General features: G+C 38.6%; 1 protein-coding gene across 1 annotated transcript in view; it reads right to left on the reverse strand.

Annotated features, from left to right (window-relative positions):
• The window catches only part of LOC108636133 (lymphoid-restricted membrane protein), a 37,810-nt gene extending 26,450 nt beyond the window's left edge, over nt 1-11,360 (reverse strand). The window contains exons 1-5 of the mRNA XM_018049105.1: nt 10,791-11,360; nt 9,260-9,373; nt 2,570-2,753; nt 647-726; nt 472-550 (exon numbers count right to left, since the gene is read on the reverse strand). Of these exons, the coding sequence (XP_017904594.1) occupies nt 472-550; nt 647-726; nt 2,570-2,753; nt 9,260-9,373; nt 10,791-11,355 (1,022 nt within the window). The 5' untranslated portion in view covers nt 11,356-11,360. The remainder of the gene's footprint in view (nt 1-471; nt 551-646; nt 727-2,569; nt 2,754-9,259; nt 9,374-10,790) is intronic.

The following is a 12,922-nucleotide window of genomic DNA, read 5'->3' on the forward strand; positions in this document are numbered from 1 at the left end:
TCCCTTGGACTGCCAGGAGACCAAACCAGTTCATCCTAAAGGAAATCAGTCCCGAATATTCATTAGAAGGACTAATGCTGAAGCTCCAATACTTTGGCCACCTGATGCAAAAAACTGACTCACTGGAAAAGACCCTACTGCTGGGAAAGATTGAAGGCAGGAGGAAAAGGGGACAACAGAGGATGAGATGATTGGATGGCATCACCAACTCAATAGATATGATTTGGGGCAAGTTCTGGGAGTTGGTGACGGACAGGGAAGCCTGGCATGCTGCAGTCCATGGGGTCACAAAAGGTCGGACACGACTGAGTGACTGAAACGAATTGAACTAAACTCCTGCATTGTAGGCATATTCTTTACTGTTGGAGACAGCAGGAAAGCCCAGAAATAAAATACATAGATCTATGAAATAAGAAAATCCATAAGAAAAGCTGAGGCACTTGAGAAAACATTACAAGTAAGAATGCTTACAAGACTCCTTTAGGCAAGTCTCCACCCAACCCCTTGAAGTTCCATGATGAAGAATTTGTTATATCTGTGGCCATCTTAACTGAAACACACACAAGAGAGTTTTGTAAAAAAAAAAAATCCATTTCTCCAAACCACAACAAACTGGCAGAACAATCCCAAAGAAACACATACATACTTGCTTCACATGATTTTATACTGTCCTGTTCAAAAGCAGAGTCAACCATTCTGCTGCTTGATCCACTATTCTCTCCTTCCCTATGGCCAAAAAACAAAACCAGTGAGCTAGAATTCCTTGTCAAACCAAAGCTTAGCCAATTTTTCAGATGTGTTCTGTATTTTCTTATTGATGTTGGTCTTTCTGAATTTTAAAACCATCTGTCCATTTGGCCACAATTTGGAGCCCAACACTGTTCTTAAACAGAGTCTTAGAAAAGAAACAAATTGTCTCTACCTCCTATAAACTTTAATCTAACATAAAGAAAAGAATATGAATGCATTAGTAACTAGGTGATGATGTACATAGCTATAATTAGGCAATAGGAGTCTCAGTGGATTAGGAAGCTGACATGATTTGGAGGACTAAGCGGACACTTGTAGAGGTAGCAAGACGTTGGGCCTTAGAGAATTAGGAAGGAAAAGGCATGAACAGCTAATAATTTGGGGCATACTGAAGGTGCTCTTTTCTCTTTCTCATGAAAAACCAAGTTGAACTTGAACTAATTGTAGTTTGGAGCATATTGCTCCTAAAATTTGGAGAACCCTATTCACAGGCCTCTGCCCAGGACATCCCCAAATTAACATATTAACACTTCAACCATTTCTTTTCCAAGAGTCTTTGTATTATGATTTCAGTTTTGCTGTCTAATCTTAGCAATTGCCAAACACTTATAATCTCTTCGGAGCAGCTACAAAAGCCTCTAGACTAGTACTTACGCCCTATTGTGTTTCAACATGAGATGTTCAGAAGATGACTGAGCAGAATATCTCAGTCCTCGCTCTCACTATTCCTATTAATAGACCCAAACCCATCACCATTTCTGAGTTTCTGTTCTTTTATATTTATATCTCCCATGTTCTTTTTCTTTTCCTTTATATTTGTCATAAAAATAAATTTTCTCTTTTGCCCTCACTCCACTTTACCCATGGATTATTGATATCTGTACTATACAATCAAGCCTAAATATTTTAGGAAAAGTAGAAAATTCATAAGAAAATAAGACAAAGAAGCTAAGGTCTTCATGCAAAGATAATCATTTTGGAATATATTCCTTCCCACTTTCTCCTGTGCATATTTTTATTTCTCAACAAATATGGGAGTGTACTACATATACAGATCTAGGGCCAATTATTTAAAATAAATACATATGAATATTTCTCCTGTCAAATATTTATTTAATTATAATTTTGAGTGACTAATTAGTATGGAAGTATTATCATTTATTTGTCCAACCACCTACTATTAAATATTTGGTTTGCTTACATTTATCATAATCATAAATGACATTCTGCATATACATTAGAGTATACAATTAGTTGTCTTTCCTGAAGTTACGTAATTTGACCACATTGCGTATTTCTAAGGCTCTGATGCTCATGCTGTGCTCAGTCTCTCGGTCCTGTCTATCTCTCTTGCAACCCCATGGACTGCAGCCCGCTAGCCTCCTCTTGTCCATGAAATTTTTCAGGTAAGAATACTGGAGTGGATTGCCATTGTCTTCCTCCAGGATATCTTCCCAACCTAGGGATCAAATTGCATCTCTTGCATTGTCAGTAGATTCTTTACCACTGAGCCACCTGGGAAGCCATACATTCTTAAACTGCCATTGAAAAGCTGTGCCAACTTGCACTATTATAAACAAGGAGAAGGCCTATTTCTCCACCCTCCCTGACAACATGGGATAGAGTCATTCCTCTAAACTTTTGTTAAACTGATGCACAAAATATGTTCTCTTGATTTTCATTTCTTGGATTAATAGTAAGATACTATCAGATAGTATTTCCTATCAGTGCAAAAAAAAAACAACAACAGTGATTAACATTCATTGCAATCATTGTTAAATCAGAACCTGAAAACACATCCTGCTGGGACTATGATTACCATTTGTTTCTGCAGTGAGCCATCATCCATTCCTTCACAGTGGCCTGGAAGGTTTCCAGGTTCACATGTACATCTCTCTTTTCAGGATCAAGCATGATCCATAGCTCCTCAAGGCCATCATCTTCAGAACCTTGACTAGTTGTCTGTCTCAGATAATCTATTATTTTGGTGATTCTGACTAAACCTTAGGAAGAAGAAAGTCAAGTTAGTTTTTAAAGGTGGCAAAAGATTATGTGTTTTAAGTGAGGTGCTTAACTCGTTCAAGTCCCTTGGGTCCTGGAAATGTGCCTTATAACCCTCGCAATCCTGCTGAGTTGATGTCATAAAGTAGAAAAAGCACTGGCCTTAGGTTGGAGTCTAACCGACTAGGGTCCCATCTTGGCTCTGGACTGTATCAGCTGTGTGGCTCTGGGGAACTCACTCAGTCTCTTTGAGCCTCAGCATCCTCATCTGTGAAATGATGCCTACTACAAAGAGTTGTGAGATTTAAATAGGAAAGATTTATGTAATCAATAGGTTTCTCAGATGGTGCAGTAAAGAATCTGCCTGCCAATGCAAGACACAAGAGACAAGAATTCGATCCCTTGGTTGGGAAGATCCCTGGAGGAGGAAATGGCAACCCTCTCTAGTATTCTTGCCTGGAAAATCCCACGGACAGAGGAGCCTGATGGGCTACAGTCCATGGGGTCACAAAGAGTCAGGCATGACTAAGCAACTGAACGCGCGTGCGCGCGCGTGTACACACACACACACACACATGCACACACATACACACAGATGTAATCAATAATCACTTGTGGGAAGTGGTCAAAATGCCACTTTATTTTTCTCTCCCATTCTTTCCTTAAAAAGCATTTAGTGGGGACTTCCCTTGTGTCCATGGGGTCGCAAAGAGTTGAACATGACTGAGCGACTTCACTTTCACTTGTGATCCAGTGGTTAAGAATCCACCTTCCAATGCAGGGGACTCGGGTTCAATTCCTGGTCAGAGAATTAAGATCCCACATGCTGTGGGACAACTAAGCCCTCAAGCTACAGCAACTACTGAGCCCTGGCACCGCAACTGGAGAAGCCCACGAGCCACAGGGAAGATCCTGCATGTCACAACTAAGACCTGACACAGCCAAGTAAATAAACAAATATTTTAAAATAAATAAATATTTTAAAAAAGCATTCAGTGAAGGCAGGGTTTCCTTGGCCCTAGGTGGAATTTTCACCCTCAAGTAAGTACTTTGACTCTTTGGAGTGGAGAGGGAGGGGTGGAAAAGTCATTCTTAGATATAATCAGCCCTACTATCACATTCAGAAATTAAAGTCATACAAACTGTGTTAGTAATTGACACACCAGTCTTCCTCAAGCATAAGACATCTTTTCTACTCTTAACTAAGGCCAGCCTTGGGCTAGCAACTTAAAGCGGGAAGGAAAAGGAAGTAGAAGTTTGATAGGGTGAAGATTCTTACCCCAGGAGGTAAGTAGAGACACTAATATTTGAAAAAAAATTTATTTTAATAAAAAATGAAAGAATAAGCTTAGTACATAATTAGGAAAAGAGAGCTGTAAAGGAAACTGAATGACTTTAAAGAATGCATTAATTTAATGGAAAACATCATTAGGTTGTGACAGAAAGAAATGGCAATAAAATTTTAATAGTTATTTAGAAAGATAATTTTTACTCCTGTTTGCATAACTAGAAAGTCAAAAAAAATACCCTATATTTCATTTTCCTTCACTAAAGCTCTAAAATCTGATCTTATACCTCAAAACCAGAAAGATCTCCTGAGATGTTTCTTTAACGTGTCAACGTAACTGGGAGATGGAGTGCCCAGTTATTTGGTCAACATGATTCTGGTTGTTTCTATGAGGGTGTTTTTGAAATAGACTAAGATTTAAATTGCTAGATTAACACAGGCTGCTGTCCCTTAATGCAAGTGAGCCTGAATAGAACAAAAAGGCAGACCCTTCCCCAAATGAGAGAGAATTCTTCCTGCATGACTGCGTTGGAACCAAGATTTACCCTTTTTCCTAACTTTGGACTGAACAGAAATATCAGCTCTTCTTCTGGCTCTCAGGCCTTTGGACACTGACTGGAAGGAAACCGTCATAAGCTCTCTGGGTCTCCATCTTCAGCTTGCTTTCTCACCCTGCAGCTCTTCGAACATGTCTGCCTCCATAATCACGTGAGCGAGTTCCTTTTTAATTGTGTGTGTGTGCCTGCACGCTCAGCCGTGTCCGACTCTGCAACCACATGGACTGTAGCCCGCCATGCTTCTCTGTCCATGGAACTTTCCAGGAAAGAATACAGGAGTGGCTTTGCCATTTCCTTCTCTAGGGGATCTTCCCAATGACTGAACCCACATCTCCTGTGTTTCCAGCATTGTAGGTGGATCTTTACCACTGAGCCATCAGGGAAGCCCCAGTTCCTTATAATACATCTCTTTATATATTTTATACACACACACACACACACACACACACACACACACACACACCCTGTAGGTTCTGTTTCTAATGCATCTCCCATCTCCCTTTAATGGAGTTTCCTTATTTTCTTCCAGGAAACAATTCCTTAAATCCTGTCCACGCAGAGAGGCTTACCAGGAATAAATAAGTCCCATTCATCCTAACAATATTATTAAGAGTGCAGGTAAATGTTTTGCTATAAGAATGTTCATTATGGTTTATTATGGTTATTTCTGTGCTTTCCATAATAAAGAAAAATACCCAATTGAGACATATTGTTTAAATATAGTACATTACATCCCCCTAAAGAACAATATACAGAGAAAATATATATTATTGACATAGACAAGTACTCAAGATTATTAAGTAAGAAAAAGCAGATTATAAAGCAAGTCTGGAAACATTCCCATATACACTTAGAGAATATATTGCATATACCTTAAGGAGAAAATAATGACCAAAAGAACAAGTCTTAAGCCATTTTTTGCAACCATACTGTGGCAGTGAGGTGGACAGATTCCAGGCTTCCTCTTTATGATCCTTGCTTCCTAATGTTTACACCCTAGTGTAGTCTCCTCCCCTGGAGTGTGGGCATGACCTGGGACTTGCTTCTAACTGGTAGAATATGGCAAAGGGGACCGGATATACATGTATATGGTTGTGTGATTAACTTACATGAGATTACAGTGCCTGTCTTGCTAGGGCTCCCCTGGTGACTCAGTGGTAAAGAATCTGCCTACCAATGCAGGAGACCTGGGTTCAATCCCTGGGTCAGGAAGATCCCCTGGAGAAGGAACTGGCAACCCACTCCAGTATTCTTGGGTGGAGAATGCCATGGACAGAGGAGCCTGGTGGGTTATAGTCCATGGAGTCTCCAAAGAGTTGGCACGTCTTAGTTACTATCACTTGCAAACTGTTATCTTGCTGGAGTCACTACCTTGCCGGCTTTGAAGAATCAAATCTGCCATATTAGGGCCTCCCTATATTTAGAGGTGCAACTAGCAAGAACTTGTCTAGCTGACAGCAGCAAGACTCTGAAGTCTTCAGTCCTATAAGAGCAAGAAACGAATTCTGCCACCTAAAGCAGATCATTCCCCACTTGAGCCACAGATGAAACTGCTAAGGCTAGTCAAGGAAAACTTAAGCACTAAACATTTTCTCTGCTTTTTGTCCTCCCCTCTCCCCTCTACTATGCATTGTGTATCTGCATTTTGCATCAACCAAACATCCCCGTCAGCAGAAATACCTGCTCAACCATAAAAAGCAACATTATCCTAGCATCAACAAGACAACACCTAAAAAGATAACCTTCCTTCTTACAAGGAACTACGATAAACCATGACTCACTACTCACCTTATATGCTTAGATCCAGATTGTGTAGACCGTTAATAATATGTACACCATTTAATGTACAGCCTTCTGTCTCAAAAATGTGCTCTGACTTTACAGGAGCACAGAATGGTTCTCCGAGTTTTCTGAAAGGCTGTTCCTGGATTATAGTCCTCACTTTGGCTTAAAATATTCCATTGCTTTCTTAGATCAACTGATTCATTTTGTACAGACATTACAAAGGAAAATAGTAACTTTACAAGATGGAGATTTGGCAGACACCACACTAATCAAGGGATCAAAGTTAAAAATCCTGGTATATTGTACTGAGAAGAGCATAACATCATTTCTGTAGTGTGCCTACAATGTACGGCCTGAATAAACAAGAGGAAATATCAGACATTCTACAAAGTAGCTGGCATATAGTCTTCATAAATTTCAAAGTCATAAAAGGCAAGGAATCTGAGGAATTACTCCAGATAAAAGGAGACTGAAGAGATGTGAAAACTAAACACAGTGTGTGGCTCTGAATTTGATCCTGGACCAGGAAACAAAAAAGCTATAAATAATATTATTGGGGAAATAGACAAAATTTGAATATAGACATTTAAATTAGATAACAGTATCATATCAATGTTAAATATCCTAATTTGGATAATTGTTCTGCAGCTATACAAGCAAATGTTCTTCTTTGTAGGAAATACATACTGATGTACTTCAGGGTAAAGAGACACAGTATCTGGAGTTTATTTTCAATTAGAAACACCATCAAACTTTTATCTGGCCTTTCCTTTGGGAAACAAGACTCAGCCACAGCCTTATAAAACTGATAAGCAGCATAGAGTTTCTCTTTATAGATAGTCCAGTTGATAAAGTAAGAAGGAAAGATAAACTACTAACCTTCACATCATCTAATGAAAGAATAAATCTAGGCCTTCACTCTCAAATAGTTTTGTCTTTTGATAAAATTACACATACTGTGACTCCTCTGGCAGTCCAGTGGTTAAAACTCCATGCTTCTAATGCAGGAGGTGAGGGTTTGATCCCTGGTCAAGGAACTAAGATCCCACATGCCTGCCACTTGATGTAGCCAAAAAAAAATACACCATCTATACAGAGTTTTGCCAAAAAAAAAAAAAAAAAAGATATAAAACATTTACCTGATCAAGCCTCTAAATGTAGAGGACAAAAAACAGGTTGTGTTGCTATGGCCCCACAATCACTAAAATTCAGATTGGAGAAAATGAGGAGATGAAAGAGCCAGTTTCATTAACAAATAACTTAAAATACAAAAAGAATGAAAAAGGAACAGAGGGATAAGCCAGATAACCAATAACAATGAACAACCCTTTCTTGGATACTGATTTAAACAAATAAACTATTTAAGAAAACATAAATTTCTCATACAAATGAGAAAACTTGAATGTTGGTAAGGTATTTGATATTTAAAAATTATGTTACATTTTTGGTCATAAAAATGACATTGTAAAATAGACAGGAAGTTTTGTATAGCACGCGAGCTCAGCTCGGAGCTCAGCAGGGACCTAGAGAGGTGGGATTGGGGGGTGGGAGGGAGACTCCACAGGGAGGTTATCTATGTATACATATAGCTGACTCACTTTGCTGTACAGCAGAAATGAACACAATATTGTAAACAATTATATCCCAATGCTGCTACTGCTGCTGCTAAGTTGCTTCAGTCGTGTCTGACTCTGTGCAACCCCATAGACGGCAGCCCACCAGGCTCCCTGGTCCCTGGGATTCTCCAAGCAAGAACACTGAAGTGGGGTGGCCATTTCCTTCTCCAATGCATGAAAGTGAAAAGTGAAAGTGAAGTAGCTCAGTCATGTCCGACTCTTAGCAGCCCCATGGACTGCAGCCCACCAGGCTCCTCCATCCATGGGATTTTCCAGGCAAGAGTACTGGAGTGGGTGCCATTGCTATACCCCAATAATATAAGTTAAAAATAAAAGATTTTAAAAGACATTGTATAGCTGTATCTAAAATCAGTCTTTATCTTTTGAATGTACTGAAATGTTTACAGAGGAAATAATATGATGTCTTAGACTTGCCTCAAAGTAATCCAGACTTAGTGGGAGATAGTGGAGGACAGAAGATCCTGGCGGGCTACAGTCCATGGGGTCACAAAGAGTCGGACACAACTTAGCAACTGAACTACAGGAACAATCCAGAGTGGAGCAGAGGAAAGTGGAGGAAAAATGAGACATCATTATCTATGACATATATAGAAGGGTCATAATACCCTCTCCACTTCGGTATATGTTTGAAAGTTTCTATAATAAAAAAGTTTTAATACAAATGAAAGGAAACCATATTGACCAAGGAATTTGTGGGAGCAGGTTATGCAATGAATCATTAACAGTGGTTACTCAGGGAAATAAGATAACTGATGAGTTCTTTTTTCCTTTCTTTTCTCCATATTATTAATTTTGTTACAGTGATCATGAACCATTGACATGCTAAACATTACTTGCGGAAATTTTAAAAAAAGCATGTCTCTAAGAAAAACAGAAGTGAAAATCTAAAATTGACTTAAAAATTGGAGCTAAATTTGTACAGTGGTTTATGTATATGAAGTCTGTATTTATTGTGAGGCAACACCTGTGAGATGTAAATAGTTCCAGTCAATGACTGCAGCTGGTAAAATTGATGATAAGCTCAGTAAAATCATTCAGGACTCTGGCAAAATATATAAAGCAGGTAGAAAGAAATTAACCAACATCTAAACAGCCATCGCCCCTCCCAAATTAGGTTGCACCTGCCATATGTACATACAGATACACAGAGCACCACACATAACCATTTCCCTTTCTCTCACAACAGAAAGTACGAGTGAATGAGTATCAGTGAAAATCTGAGCAGAAAACTTTCAACTAACCTCTGCGTTTGGAGTCACATATATTAAAAATACTCCTAAGCAACTCTTCTTCATAGGTCCTGCTGTTGCTAGCGGTTACATCTTCCTTACCATCATCAGTTCCTTGTTTCCACCCTATCAGAAGAAAAAGTTTGCAAATCCAGATGCTTTTATGTGCTAACATGCTTAGTTGCTTTTTTTTTTTTAATTTTAACAAAGAGTCAGATTTGACTGAGTGACTAACATATACTTTTTTACATATGGTATGTTTCAAATATTCACATAAAGAGCAGCCCACAATACTGGCTACTTAACATGAATAGATCAAGAAAAAAGTGGTCTGGAAGCATCTTTGATTATTCATGTTTCAAGTTTTACAAAGGTGGAATAAAAAGAGAGAAGACGAAGAGGGAACTGAGCTTTATTGTCCTGTGATATTAAAAGCACTCTGTGAGGTGAGAGAGAAGGCGAAATTGAGATTCCTTTCCGTTATGCGTGTAGGTACTTTTCATTGGCAGAGTCGATAGAGAAAGTTGAACGGGCTACAGTGCGTTATCCCTATTCTTGCCAGTACTGGTACCTTCATCTCTAAGATACTGCCACTGTGCAATTTTTTGATGGGTTAATAACGACTGACATTACATGACTGGAACAGTGAAAGATAAAATTAATTTTGCATTTTTGATGACAACTGAACATTTATACAAGGAAATGTATGCAAATATTTGTAGTAAAAAAGTTGTTACTTCTGGATATTACTTTAGTTATATTGCTTACAATTTCTGGCACTGTGAAGGAAGTGGTATATATAATGAGGTGCTCAATGGATTAAGACAGTTTAGTCCTATGAAGAATATATGTTTGAATAAACTCATGCGCCAGAATGGATAGGTTTCAGTTAATATAATGCAATTGGGGAAAATAAAGCTATCTTTACCTGTTTAAAAAAAAAAAAGCACTCTGTGAAAAAGCAAATAGTGTTACCACAAATAGGAATATTTTAAAGACAGCAGAGGGAAAGTAAACACTAGCTACAGAGAAAATGTATCATTTTACATTGTTTTTTAGGGCCTATCATACATGGAATTCTGTAAGCAATTCCCTAAATAGCAGTCCAAAATTTCATTGAACTTGGCCTACAGAATTTACATTGTTTCCTGGTGTACCTTATTGGCGCTACACTTTCTTAAATGTTTCTCTCACACACAAAGAGGGAAAAATGTTAAAACGTTAATTTTCAGTAAGGCAGGTTGGAAGTATATGAATTTTAACTCCCATATATCTATGTATTTCTATCATGACATTCTAATTTGCCCAGGAGAAAGTTTGTTTTCAGGTCAGTAGAAAAAAATGATTATGATTGAAAATATAGTCTAGAATTTCTATCAGGTTTATATTTGAAAGCATAGAAAATACTGATGTTTCAGATATAAGATTTTTGTTGAGAGAAAGAAAATTTTAAGGGAAAAGATGGATGCTTCCATCAAGTTTCATACTTCATTTTAGATCCTTGCTTTATTGGAAGAACAAACATTAAAAGAAGAATATTTACCCTCTTCATTTGGAGATAATTTTTTCACCACGGAATCCTGAGGAGTAGAGCTCTGATCAGAGGGGGAATCAAAATCAAGTGCTAAGGTACTAAAATCATTTCCACTACAATAGTTAGTCAAATCCTTATTAGCAAAGAGCTCCCTTTTCATGATCTGCGGTATCAGAGATGTGTCATTTTGGGAGCTCTGTGATCTTGGCCTTGAGATATTTTCAGAACTTGTGAGCATAAGCGAGCATGTTGCATTCTCAGGAGAGCTGAGATGAGAAACGGACGGGGTTCTTGGAGACACTATCTGAGACTGTGAAGCGAAGCTGCCATCTTTCTCAGGACTCAAGAAGAGCGTGTCGGGCAGACGGAGGTGAGCAGCCATCATTTTCTTCAGTACCCCTTCAAAATCCTTCTTGGGGTTAGTCTGTGGGCTGTCAAAACTGCTAGACTGGTATTTGGTAATCTGTCGGATGGGATCAGAAACGTCTTCTCTCTTTTGGATGGCTCGCAGTTTTCTACAGATGCTTTCCACGGGGTTATGCCGCTTCTCAGCTACCTTCTTCGCAGAGGCCATTGCTGACTTTCCTGCAGTGAGACAGAGGACGTGGCTAAAGTACAGGCAAAATGCAGACACATTTTTCAGTTAGCACTGTCCTAACAATAATGGAGCAATAGGGTATTTATTCCCAAACCAACTTTGGGGGGATCAAGATGTCTTTAAACCACTGTCTTTAAAACAGTTGCTTTAAAAAAAAACAGAGTATTGTTGATTTACAATGTTGTGTCAGTTCCAAATATACAGCAACGTGGTACAGTTATACATACATTGGGTTGGCCAGAAAGTTTGTTTGGTGGCTTCCCTGGTGACTCAGTGATAAAGAATCCACCTGCAGGAGACACAGGTTCAATCCCTGGCCCGGAAAGATTCCACATGTCACAGAGCAACTAAGCCCGTGCACCACAACTATGGAGCCTGGGCTCTAGAGGCCAGGAACCACAGCTACTGAGCCCACACACCCTAGGGCCTGTGCTCCACAACAGAAGCAGCCACGCCAATGGGAAGCCCAAGCACTGAACCAGAGAGTAGCCCCTGCTCGCAGCAACTAGAGAAAAGCCCGCATGCAGAAACGAAGACCCACACAACCAAAAACAAACAAACAAATAAGTAATTAATTCAGGTGTCTCTGTAACGTCTTACAGAAAAATCCAAATGAACTTTTTGGCCAACTTAAAATATATCAGATGTTCTTTATCAGATTCTTTTCCATTATAGGTTATCACAATACATTGAATATAGTTCCCCGTGCTATACAGTAGGTCTTTGTTATTTAAACAATTGCTTTAAACAGATTTCCACGTTTAACTTTGAGACTCAAATTTCTAGAAATAATAGCTAACAAATAGGAAGTATTTCCCATGACCCAGGCATAGTAGTAAGTTCTTTGTATGTATCAACTCATTGCATCTTAAAACAACTCTATGAGGCAAGTATTGCTATTATCTCCTTTTTCAGGCACAAAGAGATTAAGGGACACACCCAAAGTCACCTTAGATAAGTGCTGGAGTCCACATTTGAACCCATGCAGTCTTGCTTGAGAGGGTAGACAACATTGCTCTTCATTTATACATCAAACATGATGATAGTGACAATATGAAAGCTCCCATTTGAGTACCTACTCTGATTTTATCTATTGAGAACTTAATAAATATCTCTTTTATTATGTATCTTGTATATTTAATGTCCAAACTTCACACAAGCCCTGTCAGGTGCATAGAAATACCCCCTTTTCACAGATAATAAAATTAAGGTTCAAAAAGATCAAGTAACTTGCTGGTGGTCACATCTCTAAGATCTGTGCCAAGGAGTGTCTTGACTTCAGCAGAATTTTGTTTAACGGTAGCATATATGACCTTTAAAAAACATGATCTCAACTTCTTATAAGACAGCAACTACAGAACTTGGAAATAAATCCAAAATTATGCCTAAGCTGCTAACATTTAATCTATGCAAAGAGTTACAATAAATTGAATAGTTATAAATAGTTGAATAGTTACAAAGAGTTTGAAAATTATTATTTCTAGAACCTTAACAAAAACGTCTATTTTCTGCTGCTGCTGCTGTTGCTGCTAAGTCGCTTCAG

This window comes from Capra hircus, chromosome 5 (genome assembly GCF_001704415.2).
Source record: "Capra hircus breed San Clemente chromosome 5, ASM170441v1, whole genome shotgun sequence".
Taxonomy (NCBI): Eukaryota; Metazoa; Chordata; class Mammalia; order Artiodactyla; family Bovidae; genus Capra; species Capra hircus.